This window comes from Camellia sinensis, chromosome 2 (genome assembly GCF_055761805.1).
Source record: "Camellia sinensis isolate YWXY chromosome 2, ASM5576180v1, whole genome shotgun sequence".
NCBI lineage: Eukaryota > Viridiplantae > Streptophyta > Magnoliopsida > Ericales > Theaceae > Camellia > Camellia sinensis.
Genome location: NC_138962.1, coordinates 206,081,416 through 206,101,281, shown reverse-complemented (window position 1 = coordinate 206,101,281; position 19,866 = coordinate 206,081,416). Strand labels below are relative to the sequence as shown.

At 35.9% G+C, this 19,866-nt stretch overlaps 1 protein-coding gene and 1 long non-coding RNA gene across 3 annotated transcripts; one reads left to right on the top strand and one right to left on the bottom strand.

Moving 5' to 3' along the window:
* The first annotated feature begins 13,081 nt into the window (after positions 1–13,081).
* LOC114316779 (uncharacterized) lies at positions 13,082–14,535 on the top strand. 2 transcript variants are annotated; one of them, XM_082916653.1, is made up of 2 exons: positions 13,085–14,128; positions 14,177–14,535. In XM_082916653.1, the coding sequence occupies exons 1-2, from the start codon at positions 13,110–13,112 to the stop codon at positions 14,217–14,219; spliced, it is 1,062 nt and encodes a 353-aa protein (XP_082772779.1). In that variant the 5' UTR covers positions 13,085–13,109; the 3' UTR covers positions 14,220–14,535. The 2 variants fall into 2 exon arrangements, with proteins under 2 accessions (XP_028119257.2, XP_082772779.1); XM_028263456.2 differs by having other exon boundaries at positions 13,082–14,535.
* A 542-nt stretch (positions 14,536–15,077) lies between these two features.
* On the bottom strand, positions 15,078–18,516 carry LOC145820566 (uncharacterized). Its single transcript, XR_014362373.1, has 8 exons — positions 18,384–18,516; positions 18,216–18,251; positions 18,015–18,098; positions 17,868–17,904; positions 17,587–17,656; positions 17,166–17,297; positions 15,877–15,939; positions 15,078–15,315 (listed from the first exon to the last, which is right to left on the bottom strand). It is a non-coding gene; the product is annotated as an uncharacterized LOC145820566 (long non-coding RNA).
* Positions 18,517–19,866: the final 1,350 nt, after the last annotated feature.

The window sequence follows — 19,866 nt, the reverse complement described above, 5'->3', positions numbered from 1 at the left end:
GATTGGAATATTATTTGATTCAGGACGGCATCTTCTTTCATATCTGCTGCATGTGTATCTAGATTGGTTAGACCCACAAGATCGAGACCGTATTCATTGAATGTATATGTTCCATTTGGGAAATTTGTGAAATATGTGTTGGGATATCGATTAACTCTGCACATGCACATGCACATCCAACCTATGCTCGGGGTAATTTGCTATATTACTGCCTTCATTGACTAAACCACTGGAATTGTGACTCTGTGATTGTGTGACTGAGTTGAGCACCCCAAATGATGAACTCTATAATTGTGAGACCATGTATTTTGATTGGCAAAAAATTGACTGGGCTATGTGACTATATTGGGCTTAACTCGTAAACCTATGGTTTGTGACTAATTTGGAACTTTTGCGTAATAGACCCTATCTGATGTGCAACCAAGAAACTTTGTTTAATGTGTTACTGTGCACCATTTGCTTGCATGTAAGACTTATTTGGGAACTGTTGTATTAATTGTGATACATACCTCTTGATATGAACAACTGCATGCATATGCAACTACACCTGAACTTATGTGGACAATGCCATATTGTACATGACTTGAAATACTTTGATATGAACGGTTGTGATGAATGACTCTGATATGACTTAGGAACTGATGAACTTAGGACGGTTGTGCAACTATTGACTATGTACCTAAGAAAACGAATTATGCCTTACAAAACCAAATGTACCCTATTTGAGAAAGCTTTTATCTGATTCATTCTGATAGAACTTTTGTTTGATTTGGCTTGTTAGGACCCTCATTTGATATAATTTGATGGGACCTTTGTTTGATTTTATTTGGCAAGACCCTTGTCGGGATTGGTTTGATAAGGCCCACTATCTGATTTGACCTTGTTCAGGGGGGATTACGGATTGCTTATAAAAAAATAGCCAGATTATTCTTGGCAGAGAAACTGATAGACCCAAAACTTGAATCCGTTTGGAATACTTGGCTTATTTGAAAGACCTTATGTGGGCTATCAATAGACCGATCTAACCTTGAATGCCAATAAGAACCAACCTTTAATTGTTGGAGACATACGTGTTATAGATGAACGAAATTGAGCAAATCCAGTGATTGGGTGTTTTAAGGAACAATGCTTGTATATTGTCATATTATTATGTATTTGACGCTATGGGAACCGATGACGGCAGATTGATTTGATTGTAAACAGTACTGAATATTTATCCTCGACCAATCAGAATATGTTTCATATGTCTGCTTCAGTGTTATCGGATTTTGGGAAATCAGGTTATGGTGAGTGGTATTGTGTTTGTTTTGATGACATTCTTGAGACGTCCTTTCGTGCTAGGGGACGTTAAGCCTATGTAACACCTTTGTTGAGATATCTCTTTTGCCACCGACGGTTTTGTACGGGTGGGTTTGTCTAATCAATCTCGGGTCGGCCACCGACGGTCGTGAACAGGTGTGCTTTGATTCCGAGATGATTATTCCCTTGTTTGTCCAGAATGTCATCCTTTGGTATTATGTAGATGTTATTGACGTCCAAGAAGCTTTGAAAAACCTTGATTATCCGTAAGTATGTGAATTCGGTACGCCTTGTAAATAACTGCTCAGTGCCATTATATTCTGTAATTGGGGCTCTGGGGATGTGTAAATTGTGCTTAACATGTGATTAACTCCTTTGATATTGTCTTTGACGACATGGGGATTTATATACGAATTGCCTTATGCTTTTGACGACTATCAGATAATGTGGAAAGACTCGATGGAACAGAGGATTGAATATTGAATTGAATCGTAAACCATAAACTGTTGAATGAATTGAGGACATGTGTATTGTGTTAGAAATTGATTGCTTCGGTGCTACCCATGTTGATTCGGGAATCAGTATCTGGATCTACTTTATATTCCTGAAGACTTTTGATCAACCTTTGATAACTGTGATGAGTCACTAAACTAAGTACTGAATTGGGTTGTGAATTGCGGAATTATTGAGGAATGAATTGAACTTCTGTGACAAGAAATGGACCAAACTTCTATGGTAAAGTTAGTTGGCATTTGAAATAAATATGTTGGCGACCTATTGTGAAGAAGGAAATTGTTGAATTTGTGTCTAAATGTTTTCGGTGCCAACAAGTCAAAGTCGAATAACAGGTATTGGCAGAACTCCTTCGACCTCTCTCCATTTCGAGACGGAAATAGGAATGTGTGGCTACGAATTTCATTGTGGGGCTACCTTGAGCACCCAAGGTATAAGTTCCATTTGGGTTATTGTATGAAGAATTACTATGTTTGCCCATTTCCTCCCTGTAAAATTTTCGTATGATGTTTGCAGACTAGCCACTATTTACATCAATAAGATTGCTCGTTTACGTGGGGTCCCAGTATCTATTGTTTTAGACAGGAATCCTAAGATGGGTTTGAATTCTGACATAGACAGGAATCCTAAAATGCATTTGAATGCTGACAAGCCTTCGAGAGGCAATGGGAACTGAATTGTGAGTCAACGCTACTTTCCATCTGCAAATTGATGTATAATCAGAAAGAATTTTTTGAAGAAATGCTCCAAATATATGCAGTAGATTTTTCAGGGAATTTGGAAGATCTATCCATTGTTGGCAGACCTTGCTTATGACCACAACTTACACTATAGTTTTGGTGTGACACCATACAAGCCTTGTGTGGAGGAAAAAGGTAAGTCTCTGACTGTTTGAGAACAGAGTGTTGCTTGATTTTGAAACTAAGTAAACAACTATCAAAAAGGATTGGAACCGTTGAATGAAAAGTGTTCCGAATTGTGTTCGACTAAAGGTGAAATAAGTTTGGAGGATCAAACTTCCTAAAGAGGGGAAGACTGTGATAACCTTGTTCTGTACTATGCGAGTTGGTCCTTATTATGAATATGATTATGTGTTTGATATGTTTATGTGTACCATTTATATGAAAATATGTGGTTTTGAATTTCTATCTATTCACCGTAAGAATATCTGTTTGATTATCTGCTTTGGAAATTAAATTGAAGGCCTTATCGGCCACGGAACCCAAAATTGCCTGCACCTTTATGATTGGCGTAATTTTTAGAGCCAACGGTGAAATTTAATTAGAAATTGATTCGGATCAGATTAAATTGATTAAAATAATGACTTAGTGTTCAAATCATTTAATCTTAAAATAATATGACTAAGGGAGCTTCTTATTAAGGGTATTATACACCCAATTCTCCTTCTTGGTATTCATTTGGCTGATTTAACTCTAAGAAAATGAGAGAGGGTCGGCTTAGAGAGAGAGAGAGAGCTCACAATTGAAGTTTGATCTTAAAAGCTTGGAAATCTTGAAGATCACTCAAGAAATTGCTATAGATTGGAAGAGTTGAACCTCTAGGTAAGCATGTAAGCATGAATTCATGAGTATATGTTTGTAGATTTGTGTATTCAAGCTAGTTGAGTAATCAAGAGCAAGAATTAAAATTAAATTGAGTTGGTTTTGGTGATTTGGAGATCAATGGATGCATGCATGTGCGTAATTCCATTGAATTTGTATAATTGAGCATGAAAGGTATGATCCATGTAAGATTTTGGTTAGAGTTCATGCTTGTGATCACCATTTGCACCATTTGAGTTGGTAATGGGAGCTATATCTCACATGCATGTACAATTTATAAGAATATGAGTTTGAATGTATGAGTTTGTTATGTTGGAAATGAATTTGATGTGAATTGGGACATGCATGTGACTAAATTGTGAAATTGAGCTTCATAATGTTGTAATTTGGTGTTTGTACCATGATTAGTACATGTATATGTGAAGTTTGAGCTAAAAGCATGCATTTAGAGCCTTTGAATGTCGAGTTGAAGCTCAAGAACATGTTCTGGAAAACCCAGAAAATTTGATGTCCGCTCGAGCGGGGTAACCACCGCTCGAGTGTGAATTTCGTGCTCCCAATATTTTTGGCAGACTTGGATGTCCGCTCAAGCGGGAAATCTCACGCTCGAGTGGGGAGCTATGTAGACAGACCTTCAGCTCGAGCACCAGACCTCATGCTCGAGCGTAATTTTGATGCATCTAGCACTTTTGCAGACCTCATGGGTCCGCTCAAGTGGGGAAGTCCACGCTCGAGCAGGGACCCTATTTCTGAAAATTTTAAAAGTGCATTCTGTGTTTCGTTTTCCATTCTCTTTCACTTCTAAGTACTCTTAGGCTTGCATTAAGCATTGTGAATGAATTAAAGGGATAAGAATAAAGCCTAAAGAGGAGTATGTGAATTAAAGAACGGATTGAATTGTTTGTGACCCGTATGTATTATGTGATGTGTAGGGTCAAGCTCCAGGGCAAATCAACCAAACGATCACTGTGAGTAGTATCTTAATAAAGATATCTGGAATATGCTGTTTGTCCAACTGCTTAGCTTCCTATAAGTCTGTTAATTTGAATTGTGGACAAACGTTTACTATACCTAAAGAGCAAATGGGCCAAAGGCCAGTCTGACACGAACGAAAGTTTGACACGAATGAAAGTATAAATGGGTCGGAGGCCAGTTTAATACGAAAGCACAAATAGGCCGAAGGCCAGTTGATACGCAAGTATCCAGAGGCCAGTTTGACCTGAATGATAGAGTGAATAGGCCAGATGCCGTTTTGACAAGAATGAATGGATGGGCCAGAGGCCGTTTTGACATGAATAAATGGGCCAGAGGCCAATTTAACCTGAATGATAGAGTGAATGGGCCAGAGGCCGTTTTGATAAGAATGAATGGATGATCCAGAGGCCATTTTGACACGAATGGATGGGCCAGAGGCCATTTTGACACGAATGAATGAATGGGCCAGAGGCCGTTTCGACATGTATAAATGAATGGGCCAAAGGCCAGTTTGATACGAATAAATGAATAGGCCAAAGGCCAGTTTGACATAAATACAAATATGAATTGGGCCCAAGGCCGTTTAAAGCATGTTGTTCTACATACCGTTTGTATAACTCCTTTATTTGATATTATTCACTGGGCTTTCGCTCACGCTCATTCATGTGTTTGTAGGTGAGCCAAGAGAAGTCGAAACCCAGCCCCAGTGAAGTCTGTGAAGAACAACAAAGGTTTTGAAGAGTCAGCCCTTGCGTCTCACGCACGAGACCCGTCTTCTCTTTTTGTCATTCCGTTTTATTTTGTCATGTTGGCGAGGACTTTAGATATGATTGTATATAGTTTTGATTGGCTAACCTAGACTTGAATGATCCTGTCTGTACATAACTTTATGCTACTGTATTGTCTGATGTGAGTTATTAACATCTTTATGTATGGTTGTTATGATGTGCCATGTAAGCACAGCTCTATGGACAAAGTTTTAAATTCTGCTTCCGTTTGGCCCCCTTTACTCTGATAAGTTATGTCTGATTTGGTTTGAGGCCGTAGGTAATCTCATGATTACTGGCCGGTTATGTCCTTAACCCTTGGGGGCATGTTCAGGTCATGACATTATCACCATTCAAGAATGGAATACGAGAAGACTCATTAGACAGTATAGAGGTAGAAATCACTTCAATTACCAAGAACATTATTAATGCTTTGAAACAATAACTATAGTCTGAATCAACCAATGCCAAATTTAGTAACAAATCTAAACCTTCCTGTAGGTAAAGATTACTAAACTTTATTAGATTTGCTATTACTTTATAATAAGACTAATGAATTCTGAAATATTCAAGGAAAAGAAAACTCATACATATGGGTTTAGAGTGTTCAATCCCTTTAATACCCAATCCATTATCTTATTCTAATTAAATTTCAAAAATAACTACTTTCCTGTGGAACCAAGAAATTATTTATAAAACATAATTACAATATAAAAATACCAAATTAATTTTTTTTAACTTTATGTGATAAAAATGCTGAGAATCACTACCTGTTTGGTAACGTTTACGTTTTCAGTTTATATTTACAAAAATTTTATAAACTGGTTTTGTTTATTTTTAGAAAAATATAAACTACAAACGCGTTTGGTTTAGACAAAATGTTTAAAAAAATTTAAAAATATAAAAAAAAGTGAGAAATAGCAAGTGGTGGCGGGTGGTGGGTGGAGACGAGTGGTGGCGGCGGAAGACGGTGGTGAAAAATAATGGCTGGTGGTGGTGACGGAAGACGGTGGAAAATGGTAGCGAGTGGGCGGTGGTGGTGGTGGTGGACGGGTGGGTGACGGTGGCGGGTGGTGGGTGGTAGCGAGTGGGTGGTGGTGGCGAGTGGGTGGCGGATGGCGGGTGGGTGGTGATGGCGGTTAGGTGGCGGATGGGTGGGTGACGGTGGCGGGTGTTGGGTGGTAGTAAGTGGGTGGTGGTGGTGGTGGTGGGTGGTGGGTGGTGGTGGCAAGTGGGTGGCGGATGGCGGGTGGTGGTGGGGGGTTGGTGGGTGACGGTGGCTGGTGGTGGCGAGTGGGTGGTGGTGGTGGTAAGTGGGAGGCGGTTGGCGGGTGGGTGGTGGTGGTGGTGGTGGGTGGGTGGGTGACGGTGGCAGGTGGTGGGTGGTAGCGAGTGGGTGGTGGTGGTGGCGGCTGGTGGTGGCAGGTGGATGGCGGGTGGGTGATGGTGGTGGGTGGTGGGTGGTGGGTGGTGGGTGGTGGTGGCGGGTGTTTAGCAGGTGGCTGGTGGTAGCGGGTGGTAGATGGTGGTGGCAGGTGGGTGGTGAGTGGTGGTGGCGGGTGGTGGTAGCAGGCGGTGGATGGTCGTGACGGGTGGTGGGTAGTGGTGGTGTTGGTGGTGGCGGCGAGGGTGGTGGGTGGTGTTGGCCGCGAGGGGTGGATGGTGGTGGCGGGTGGTGGGTGGTGATGGCAGCGGAAGACGGTGGTGGAAAATGGTGGCGGGTGGTGGCTAGTGTTGGGTAGTAAAAAAAAAAAAAAAACTCAAAACTCAAAATGTAAACTCATTTTTTGAGTTCACATTTTTTGGCCAAATTTATAAACTGAGACCATTGATTTATAAATCAAAAATTTACCAAACAAGTTTTTATTTGAGTTTTTAAAATTTTTGTAAATATAAACTAAAAACTGAAAACATAAATGTTACCAAACGGCACCTACATCTTTATGTCTTAAGATATTGTGGTTACTCTTAAAACATAATAAATTTTTTAATTATGACATAATTTATTAATGTGAGCAAATCTTTATGATCACAACAAGTACATAATAAATAACACATGCAATCAGAGTAATATCATATGAAAAATACCTGGAACAAACACATATAATTCAACCTTATACTAGATTTTGCTTAAAAGTTAGACCAAAATAAATTCCGTAAGTCCAACACACAGTACATACATGCTCTTACTTCACATAAATTTTCATAGAAAAAATAATCTTGATACATGTAATGTGATGTTACACTATACTAGAGAGCATGTCAATTATTATGAAAATTTATAAGGCTTTTAAAGGATATGTTAAGATAGTTTACTGTATGAAATTCAAATGAATTTACTTACTATTTAAACATGCAACTATAATAAACAAAATATCCTTAATATCATATCCTTATAAAAATCTAGAAACAAATTAAAGTCATTAATGCCTTTTAAAATTAACTGAATGGACCCAAATAAATGCATGGGAATTTCTAGATTTTATACAAAATGGTCTTCAATGTGTGTCAATTAATGAAAACTCATATTTAATGATATACGTAGGTTTTCAAAACACAGCAAATTTAGAATAGGAATACTTCTAAATTAATATAAACACTACTATTATAAAACAAGATGAATTCTATTATTACCTCTAACTAATTTATATCATGCAACAATTTATTTCTAATAACAAGAAAATTAACCAACATGTTTCAAAAAAAAATATTTCTTTTTTTAAACAAGATAAACCGAATAGTAAACGTTTATATTAATTTCAAAGGTTAATCTTTAAATAGTACAGAAATATACGAGTGAAACTACAAATCTTGTATAATAATGGTTGTTGTATAAATCTAAAATCCACCATTAAGTAGTAGAATATCAAACCCCTCTCTCTCTCTCTCTCTCTCTCTCTCTATATATATATATAACTTATTATAATGGTCTATAGGTTATAGATTCTCTTCACAAGAAAAAACAAAATAAAGGTCTAAGAGCTCATGGTGGTATGTCAAACTGAATGAACATGCAGAAGCATTAAGAGGCGTAGAAAACAATAGGGCAAATTGCATATACCTCTCTTGAGGTTTAGCTAAATTATAGATACCCCTCTAAGGTTTCGAAAATTACAGATACCCCATGAGGTTTATATTTTCATAACAATTTGTCCCCTAATTTGTTATGCAAATATAACCTTCAGGGGGATATCTGTAATTTCTCAAACCTCAAGGGAGTATCTATAATTTTGCTAAACCTTGAGGGGGTATATGTAATTTGCCTATTAAAATGAACTGAACAAATGCATAAAATTGCAAATATCTACACCACAGAATTGAGGTTCAAGAAAATATATATAATGTAATGGCGTCCATAAAAATACAATAAGGCTAAACAACAAAATATGAGGAGGCTCTGATACCAATTGTGAAAATTAAAATAATTTAATAAAAGAAAAATACCTCATGTCATGATGTTCAAACCTTTGAATCTTATTCTTGATCAAGTCTTGAATGTATAAATAAAACCACTCACAAAATACAAAATACTTATACAGAACCATCTGGAAAAGTGGAAGGAACAGAATTTCAAATCTATTCTATTCACAAACAGCGTCTGTGTTTTGATGGCTATCACAGGCATATATAGATAGGCTTGGACCCATGATCCAAGTGTAACTCTTTATAACTTCCCATCATCAGGAAAGTTGTAACTTCCCATGAAACCATCATATGGGATAATTGACATGTTTCACGTTAGTTACCCATTACCCATTAAATTGATTAAATATATATATAATAAATAAATAAAAAAACATGTAGCATGTGGGCCACTTTATGGATATTCTTACACAAAAGTCATCCAAAATTCGATATTGGTTGTTTCCTCAATATGTGTTCTTACTGAGTGTATGGTTCACAAGAACGATCAGGACATCAAAATATTTATTATTTATTATTGTAAAATAATAGTCATTTAAAAAAAATTAAATAATTATTTTATTCTACTTTAATTATAATGAATCAAATACTGCCAAGTGTAATATCAGAATAAATAAATAGAGTTTGCCAAGTATTGCCTATGAATGAACATCGAATTTCCTTTCACTTCTTGTTTTTTTTTTTTTCTATTTTCTAATTTATTGTTTTTCTCTTCTAGTTTCTCACAAACCAAACTAGTTGCCTCCTAAAAAAAAAAAAATATGAATATATAAAAGTAATCACATTCCATACTCAGAACTAAAATTTTATCTTAAATTATGAATGTGTGGTTGAAATTTTAATCTTTACATAAACTCACAACACATCATTTGAATCTCAACTCTCCATTTAATTTTGAAGTATAGACTTTTTCATAAAAAAATCTCTCAAACCACATGCATTGAATATTTGTGTTCAGTTCTTGAGGGCAGTTCCGAATTCTTCGGGCATGGTGAACTTTAAAAATAGAGTTTTAATTTTTGTTTTATTAATTAGTACACATAAAATTTTGCTTTGTATAATCAGTAAAATTAATGTAACAAACACAATCATATCTTGAATCCGGGGAACAATTTTATGCAAAAATTATTTCATTTCCTTGCCAAACTTGCACAACTTTGTCGATCAAGTTTCTAGATTGGATATATATATATATATATATATTTGGGAAAAGAAAAGAAAAGTTTTATTTTCAAAGACAGACAATAACTTTGACAAAAAATAACAAAACAATAAAAGCATAAAACAATAATTATAATAATTATAATAAAAAAGGACAACAAAAGATAATTAAATAAAAGCACACCTTAAGAACCAGACACGAAAGGGTTGACTTATTCCATTTCCTTACCAAACTTGCACAACTGGTATTCTCTTCAACATTTTATACGGGACACCTATAGTTAAATAACAATAATTTTATGCATTTACAAAAATAATCAAAATTTATTCGAAGAAGTATTATATGGGTTTGTGGGGATATATTTTCTGGGTACAAACACGTGGCAAGGTAACGCCAACGTGTCAGCCGAGGTGCCACGTGTCTTGGTCGTTGTACCGAGGTCATCTCGGCTAGGCCGAGGTTGCCTCCGAAGATATCGAAATCCGAGATAAGCGGATAAGGGACAAGAGTCCTAGAATGAAGGAACTCAACTTGGATATGGACAAGAGTCCTAGATTGGGAAAAGACTTCAGTTTGTATTAAGATAAGACTCTTAGAGAGTTTATCCTAATCCCACTGGGAGTCCCAGATTAGCAGTAATCCTAAGTCCATTAGGGCCAGGCTCCTATTGGGACTATGATTGTATTGGCTATAAAAGAGAGACACCCCCATGGGTCTAAGGTATGCTTTTGATACTGAAGCTTGTGAGTTTAGTACTTGATTTATCTTTGAGAGATATACTGACTTGATCGTCGGAGTGCCCCCGGGTGGTCGAAACCACCGCAGGATTCTTATATTTCTGTTGCAGGTCAGTCAGGTGCCATCTATTCTGCCAGTGCTCTCCAGCTGGTTACTAAGCGGGCAGTGTGGTCGGAAAATCACCCACACAGGGTTCATTTATCATATATATATATATAATAAATAAATTTGAATCATATATTAATTTTTTTTAGATACTTGCTATTTTTAGTTAAGAAATTAATGACGACCCATATTTATCAATTCGAAATAACTCGTAATTATTTGATGATTTTCAATTTTTAACAATTTAAAAGATGAATTGATGAAGCAATTAGGCTAATTTAGTTAATCATTTATGTACATTTGAGAAGTTAAGTGGTCAATTTTATGGGCTTCTTGTTAGATTATAATTATTTAATTTAATATACGTCTTTTTATATTTATAATTAATTTTTTATTAGATAGAAAAAGAGGGGAAAAAAATAATTATAATCATAAAATTTATTATGTATATGTAATTATTTTTTATAAAACTATATTAGGGTGTAATTGCCCCTTTTAAAAACATTTGTTTTGGGAAATAGATTAAAAATTGGATTTTGACTCTTTTTGATTATTTTTTTTTTTTGAAAAAATATGTAAAAAAATATAGGGGTGATTTGACTTAAAATAGATTAAAAGTCAAAAAAATAACTTTTAATCAAGTTTTTAAATTGATAGAATATATTATTACTGTGCCGGTGAATTGAATATAAACTTAACCCATGATGAATGCATATTCTTGTACCTAACTACAATAGCTGCCAAATAAAAAATAATTTATTTAAAAATAATTTTTATATATAATGATGTGATATTCTTTATTTCATTTAATTTAAATTTAATCATTTTGTTTTGTGATTATAGAAAAGGTAAAAATAACTCCTCTTTTATTAGGCTAAAATAATTAGAATTAAAATAAATGATACGTAGGGGTGTACAAAGGACTGACAATCATTGTGAGGATAGATAGCTGCACCAGCCTTGAAACTGAATTGTGAGAGGTGTACAAAGGACTAACAATCATTCTCCAAAAAGGCTTCAACAACGTGATAGTGGAAACCGATGCTCAGGAAGTAGTCAAGCTGCTTAAAGAAGGCCTTGGAGAGAAACACCCTTACAAAGGTCTAATAGAAGATGCAAGGATCATATTCAATGGCTGCCAATGCACTGCCCAATATGTCTATCGTGAAGGAAATTTATGCACGGATGCTCTAGCCAAATTGGGAGCTGCACAACTTGAAGACATCTTAGTTGTTAATGACCCCCCAGCTGAGATTCGTAAGCGGCTAGTGACTGATATCTTGGGGATGGGTAGAGAGAGAGCTTAGTCCTATGTATTTTGTTTCGTTTCACCGTAAAAATATGACAATGAACTATTTTGGGAATTTGGTTAAAAGTCACTTAACCTATTTCAAGTCACATCACCTCTCTATTTTTTTCATATTTTTTTTTTTTCAAAAAAAGCTATAAAAAAAAAAAATCAAGGGGTCAACTTTTAACCTATTTTCCAAAGCAAGCCAATATCATGACATGAATTATAGCAAGTCTAATTAACCCGACACATGAATTTGAAGCAAGAGTGAAAATTGAATTAAAGCTAAATATATGTATTTATGTGTAGATAAATTATTGAGGAAATAACAAATCAGCAGATATTTGTAAAAATAATTTTAGATCAATGAAAAAATTTACAAATTTTAGCAATTAAAATTATAATTTTTTTCATGAAATAGTAATTATTTTAAAAAGATTCCATTGGTATGTAATGTCTCTTAAATTATCGAAAAGGCTCAAAATACGATGCAATATTATTTAGAATATTTCAAATTAATCACGTAGTGAAAAGTTTATCAATGTGACAACTCACTTTTGTTAGTGCACATTATAAATTTTCATTGACGAATAATACTACATAAATATAATGTCACAAATCCATTAACTTTTCATATAATTGTATGTGTATATATTTATTGAGTAATCCTAAACATAAATATAATTTTCACTAGATTTTTTTTAAATTAAGACAAAAAGATATGTCATTTGTGTATAGTGGCCAATAAATAAAATTTAAAAACCGTTATATATATCATTTTCAATATTTTTATTGTGTGTCCATTTTGCCCATTTTTTATGTTTCTTGACATGTTCATGGCCCTATATGGGGACCTTCCCAAACCAAATTCTCACGTATCTTAGTGGCACACCACCTTTCCATAATAGGTCAATTAAAAACAAATAAATAAAATAAATATGTTACGAATATAAAAATCAATTACAATATCAGAAACATAAAAAATACATATAGATTTAGTTTTGAAATTTTATTTGTTTATATATATTGTGTATCTAGTTCTATAATTAATTTATGAGTCTGCAGATTTATTCATAAACATTTTTTTTTAAATGTGGAAAATTTGATATTTAGGTTAGTATTGATTAATTGCTATCCTCCAATTCCAGCCTGTTTGCCATAACAAACAGATCGAGATTATCATTGTGAAAAGTCAACCCCATGGATTAGTACATAAAGGGGATAGTACTCTCTCACTCTCATCATCCAAGACACAAACCAACATAGAGATCGAAATGGGAAGCCTAGGGAGCTTGAGGCAATGGCCTCAATTTGTCTATGCTTTGGTATTTTGCTTAGCAGCAACTAGTGTTGTTGCTAATACGCCTTATATTTATGCTTCACCACCTCCACCTCCTTATATTTACAAGTCTCCACCACCACCATCACCATCTCCACCACCACCTTACGTTTACAAATCGCCACCTCCCCCATCACCATCGCCACCACCTCCCTACATTTACAAATCTCCACCTCCACTGTCTTCATCCCCGCCACCACCCTATATGTACAAATCACCACCTCCTCCATCACCATCGCCGCCACCTCCGTATATTTACAAATCTCCACCTCCACCATCTCCATCGCCACCACCACCCTACTACTACAAGTCACCTCCACCGCCATCTCCATCTCCACCCCCACCTTATTACTATAAGTCACCACCTCCACCATCTCCATCACCCCCTCCACCATACTATTACAAATCTCCACCACCACCTACTTCATCTCCTCCTCCACCTTATTACCACAAGTCACCACCCCATCTCCACCACCACAAGTCACCACCACCACCCTCGCCATCACCTCCACCACCCTACTATTATAAGTCACCACCCCCACCATCTCGATCACCACCACCACCATACTATTACAAATCGCCACCTCCACCATCTCCTTTTCCACCACCTCCTTACTACTACAAATCACCACCACCTCCAGTGAAGTCACCACCTCCTCCATACATCTACAAATCCCCACCTCCACCAGTGAAGTCACCACCACCACCCTATTATTACAAATCACCACCTCCCCCAGTTAAATCACCACCTCTACCACCATACTACTACAAATCACCACCACCTCCAGTGAAGTCACCACCTCCTCCATACATCTATAAATCCCCACCTCCACCAGTGAAGTCACCACCACCACCACCCTACTATTACAAATCACCACCTCCCCCAGTGAAATCACCACCTCCACCTCCATACTACTACAAATCACCACCTCCACCAGTTAAGTCACCACCACCACCCTACTACTACAAATCTCCTCCTCCACCATCTCCATCACCACCACCTCCATACTACTACAACTCACCACCACCACCGCACCATTATTAAGTCAACCACTGCCACCTATGCCTCAACCCATACTATTTAAGACCTGCAGCTTAATTAATATTGCATCAGCTTGAATTTCAACAAGAATAAATAATTCCATTTTTTGAAGTTGTTTTTGAAGGCATTTGTGGCATTGTTTTTCAATTTTTAATTTAAACAAGTTTATTTGTGAATAAGAAGTCCCCACAGTGGAGATACTTCTTTGTGTAATTTTTTTGCTTTTGTTTTGTGCAAAGCTTTCTTTTCACTATTAGTTTATTGTAATAAGCAATGAAACGATGAATTTCAAATGCCAAGAGTGGCCTTATTGTGCTTATCTAAGTTGTACCTTCTGTTACTATGAGAATCCCTTAATTTCTCAATAACCCTTTGTTAGTTAGGCAAATTAATTAATGTTCCTTTCCAATCATTTGATATTCGAATTATACCGACATGATAAATGTATATGTATTATTTAATAGTATCGTAGCACTACATGGTATTACCACTACAGGAATTTTGAGTTTTAACGGCGTTTTAAAAACGCCGGTAAAATCCTGAAAAACGCCATTAAAGAGTACAGCAACGTTCAATATTTTCGTCGCTGATACGGCCGTTGCAATAGCTTTACAACATTTGGAAAACGTCGCTAAAAACATTAGGCGGCGTTTTTGAAAACGCCACAAAAACTTTGACAGCCGCTTACAATTCCGTCACAAATAACGTTTGACATCATGATGACATCATTTAGTGGCGTTTTTTTAAAAAACGCCACCTTCTACCTTTTTTTTTTTTTTGGGTGGGTGTGTGGGACTGATTCTGCATAACACACCACAGGGTCAAACAATTTAACAAAGAACGCAACTTGAAATATAGCACGACACAAGATCACAATTTTTACATATTTAATATATTGTAATCAAACACATCCATAAAAACATTATACGGAAATGGGGAAATAGTGCATAAAAATTATCTCAATCATTCGTACAAAAAATACCATCAAAGTACATCTTTATAAAACCATCATCCAACTCATCCATCCAAGCACCAATAATTTGGTTCCATCTTGCCAATGACATGATCATGAGTACCCAACTTTGACAAAACAGTGGCACTGAAAAAACACAACAATTCAAAACAAATAAGGAAAACCAAAACCCCTCATTTGGTCCCTTCCATAAAAATCCATGTACAAAAAAGCAATTACCAGAATGCTACAACACAGCAAAAGAATTTTTAATTTCAAAATTTCATCAGCATCTTCATAAACAATTTTTAATTCTAGATGTAACAGTTCATCCAAAGCAATATATAGGCAAACCAAACGAATAAATTCCAATAAGGAAACAAATATAAACTAAAAATAAAATCCTAAACAAATTCGACTTCATTAATAAATTAAAATTCACAAATAAACTAAAATTCTAATCTTCCATTTTTTTCAACCAACTCCTTTTTGTTCTCCATCAGTAGTGAACCATCAGTATAGCTTAGTAATATTGACAACCATGCTAAGGAAACACATGATGCTGAATGAGACATTCATGGAAGCATAAAAAGCATACCTCCGACCTTTTCCATTGCATTAGTTGATTCCTAAGATTAAGACCCCTCAAACTCTTTGAAATTATAGAAAGGAAACATACAAATAACTAGAGTTGAATAACTAACAGACCTTGATCTTTATATTTTTCATATAAAATGTTCAATTCTTTGTAGTTTGATTATTGTTTAGCCACTGCAAAAGGGAGCCAAAAAAGGTCAAAAAAGTTTATGTTAGTTTGAATTGAACAACTTGAATATGATTAAAAGAACTTTGTAGTCTATATTATCTTTGTAAACTCAAACAAACAATAAACAAGAAGTCATATACCAAGCAACAAAGTAGGTTTCAAGAAAGAAGTAGCATTATGAATAAATCCAAAGAGCTCTGAATATTCCTAGGGAAATAAAAGAAGAAGAATATGGCCCAAAGATCAATAAAGTAATTAACAGCAAGGACAAAAACAAAAACAAAAAAAAAGAATTCTTTACGTATGAATGATTATCAAAAGAAAAAGAGAATAAGAAAAAGAAGAAGAAGAAGAAGAAGAAGAAGAAGAAGAAGAAGAAGAGGCAAATTAACCATGTAAATATAATATATTTGACTAACTAGGATATATAAAGTCACTTGCCATTTTGAAGCAACATTCATAATCAAAACAACCTCCCATTGTAATTGCTCATTTCCCATTGTAACTGCTCAGAGGTACATCATTTCCGCATATGTTTTGCACTTTCAATTCTATTCAATCAGCAACTACTAACCACATATTCACCAAAAAAAAAACTACTAACCACATACAATGATAATATTTGACAAAAACAATGGAAAGCTTCAAACCAAAGAAGGTGGCCACCACCCTCTCACAACTACAAACTTACTGCTAAAAGGGTAGGAACTGAGTTGTTGGTGTAACATCTTAATACAGCTCCTCTCTAACAGCAACCTAAACTTCTAAAGCCTAGCACATTATTACGATATAAAAAAAATAAAAATAAAATAAAAAGAAGCAATTATGTCATATAATTCTAATCCAATTATATGAAGTTCTGCTACTGACTATAAGTGTGTCTTATTTTTCCACCACCAAAAATTAAAAGCTAAAAAAAGAGACAAAAAAGAAAAAAGAGAATACAATACTCCAATAATACAAAAACAGTATGGTGACCCAACACGATGTAAGCGGAGTTTCATAATGCTCTGCACATCAACAAAAACAGAGCAATGGTACAAATGGGAATTGGATGAGAACCTTTTTGTTCTTGTATGGTGACCCAACTTATGACAGACCAATAATACAACTTAAAACTTTCAGAGAAAACACACTCACTCATTCACACTTATATATATAGATCTCAAACAGGTATGAAAAATTTAAAGAAAGAATTTAAAAAAAATTTAGCTCTAAAAAAATTCATTACCTGAACTAGCTGATGTTAAAAATCCATATCGAACAAGACTTCCTTTTTGCTGAACTCCTTCCGTTTCTAGTGTTGTCTTTCTTTTTTTCCCAGGCACTGAAACAATGAGTGCACAAGTCACCACCACCACCCCTGCAGATATTAGTTGCTGATTTAGAAAGTCAAATTACCAGAAGTAATCCTTTTCAAAACTAGTAGTGACAACAAAACTAGACTTGTGCAGATTCCCTTATTGAATTTATACCCTGCACATGTCAAAGTTTAGAATTGACAATGTTTAAAACAAAACTTTTGCATCATTAGCATAAATCAAATACAAGCAGTAAGAAGGTAATAAACAATTAAAGAAAACAAATCAAACTATAGAATGCAGAGAAATAATAATAATAATAATAATTCAGAAAGAGAGGCTCAATCAAACCTGAGAAGGGTTTCGCGGAGTAGAAATTCCAAATTCAGCCTCCATTGCCATCGGACCAACCTACCTGTTGCTGAAAGTAACGGACAAAAGGGAAAATCAACAACTCAAGGGTTTATTAAACATGTTAAATACTTAATAAGCATTACAATAAGTACACGTATTTATTAAACACCAACTCAAGGTAACAAGTGCACAATAAGTACACATCACAAACTAATAAGAATTACAACAAGTGTTTCCATAAAATGACAAAAAAGGTCACTAGAAGGGCGTAAACATACCCTGCTCAGCAAGGTGCTCGTCCACCTCATTTGCTATCTGTTTCCCAACAACATACAAATTCAAACTTCTTAGCCAATTAGCAACATCTACATGTACACAGATATACATTAAGTTGATAAAAAGATGAGATGAAATTCAATTAAGACCTTATTAAAGTACTCATACTGTCTATTACCAAGGCCAAACACTCCATAAGTAAGATTCTGAAGCCATTCCCCTCTCTCTTTACCCTATGAAAAATCATATATAACAAACAATGAACCCCCCAAATCTACTTTCTCAAAGAACAATAATATCAATATACACTGAAATTATTCAAATTTATCTCTGTAAACCATTTATAGAACCTTGCAGCATTGTCCGTTGGCTCACCATTTTCATATCTACAGCACAAACAAACAAGAAAATAAATTTAATACATAGCTACACCTACGCACAAAGTTACAAACAATCAGATATATATATACATCATGTCTATATGCGATTAACGAGGAAGGTACGAATTAAAAACTCACATGGCTAAAAAGAAAAATGCCAAACTCTCTTTCTTCGACTTCTCCTCATATTCCCCATCATCTGCCGCATAATCATCCTATGAACCATATACATAATTTGATATATAAAAAAAAAAACATCAACATCGATAATCGAGTACCATCAAACAATCAAACCTTTAAATAAAAACAAAAAAAAAAGAAGGTCAAACTCACCAAATCAACTACTTTAAAGGTGGCCCGATGGGAGGTTAAAAGAATCATCCAAAACAATAAACATGGGTTTTCAAGGAATAAAGCTACAGATGGGAGGTTAAAAGAGATCTGATACACATAAAAACTTCCCCTAACTAACATAGATTCCATGCTCTTCTTCTGCAAATTATGCCTCAAAAGCTTGGAACGATCAAAATTTATAGCAGAAACAAGCAAAAGACATGAAATGAGGATGGCCAAGTTTAAAATTTACACATTGACAATTAATTAAAGTATAGCGACCCCGGTCTTTTCCCATTTGATTATTGTATCCGGACTTAGGTTCCGTAGATTCTGTCATTGTATAATTGTTGTTGTTGTCCCTTATTTTCTCATTTGGAATTATAGGATGTGTTGGGCAGGTTTGTTTCAGGTTGGTTGGGTTTAGAAACCAAGTGTTGCTGTCCAGGTTTTTGGTTCTTCGCTCGAGCGAGGAGTTGTTTGCTCGAGCGAGAGGTGGCGTCCAGTATGGACCTGTAGCTTTGCATTCTTGGCTCGAGCGAGCTTTTCTTTGCTCGAGCGAGTTAGTTCGTTCTTCGCTCGAGCAATAGTTCCTTCGCTCGAGCGTGAGTCTGGTTACAGACCTGAGGGTTTGAGTTCTTCGCTCGATCGAGTTTTCTTTCGCTCGAGCGAGCTTTTGGGTTGTTGGCTCGAGCAAGGTTTTCTTGGCTCGAGCGTATCTTTTCTGTGTCTGGTCGCTCGAGCGACCAAGTCTTCGCTCGAGCGAGCCTGTCAGGTTTAAATAGGCAGCAGCGTGTTTCAGATCTGTTTTTCATACACTTTCATATTCCAAAACCCTAGTTACGAGTTTTCTCTCTCCCTACTCACCTTCTTTCTTAGATTTGATCCACTTAGGGTGTGTTTCTACCCTAGATCCTTCATTAAAAAGATAGAGGGAGTATAGCGACCCCGGTCTTTTCCCATTTGATTATTGTATCCGGACTTAGGTTCCGTAGATTCCGTCATTGTATAATTGTTGTTGTCATTCATTATTTTCTTATTTTGAGTCTTGGGTTGTGTTGGGAAGATTTGGAGCAGGTTGGTTGAGCTTAGGAACCAAGTCTAGTTGCCCAGATTTTGGCTTATCCGCTCGAGCGGAGGTTTGGACGCTCGAGCGGGGAATACACCCATCCAGTATCTCCTGTGTAGTGTTGGCCGCTCGAGCGGGGGATTGGACGCTTGAGCGGGAAGTCGTGAGTGACGCTCGAGCGGGGAGTTGGGCGCTCGAGCGGGGACCTGTCTGCAAAAA

Bases quoted from the DNA above. Each gene is read 5' to 3' on its own strand.
- LOC114316779 (XM_028263456.2), top strand. From the start codon at position 13,110: ATGGGAAGCCTAGGGAGCTTGAGGCAATGGCCTCAATTTGTCTATGCT.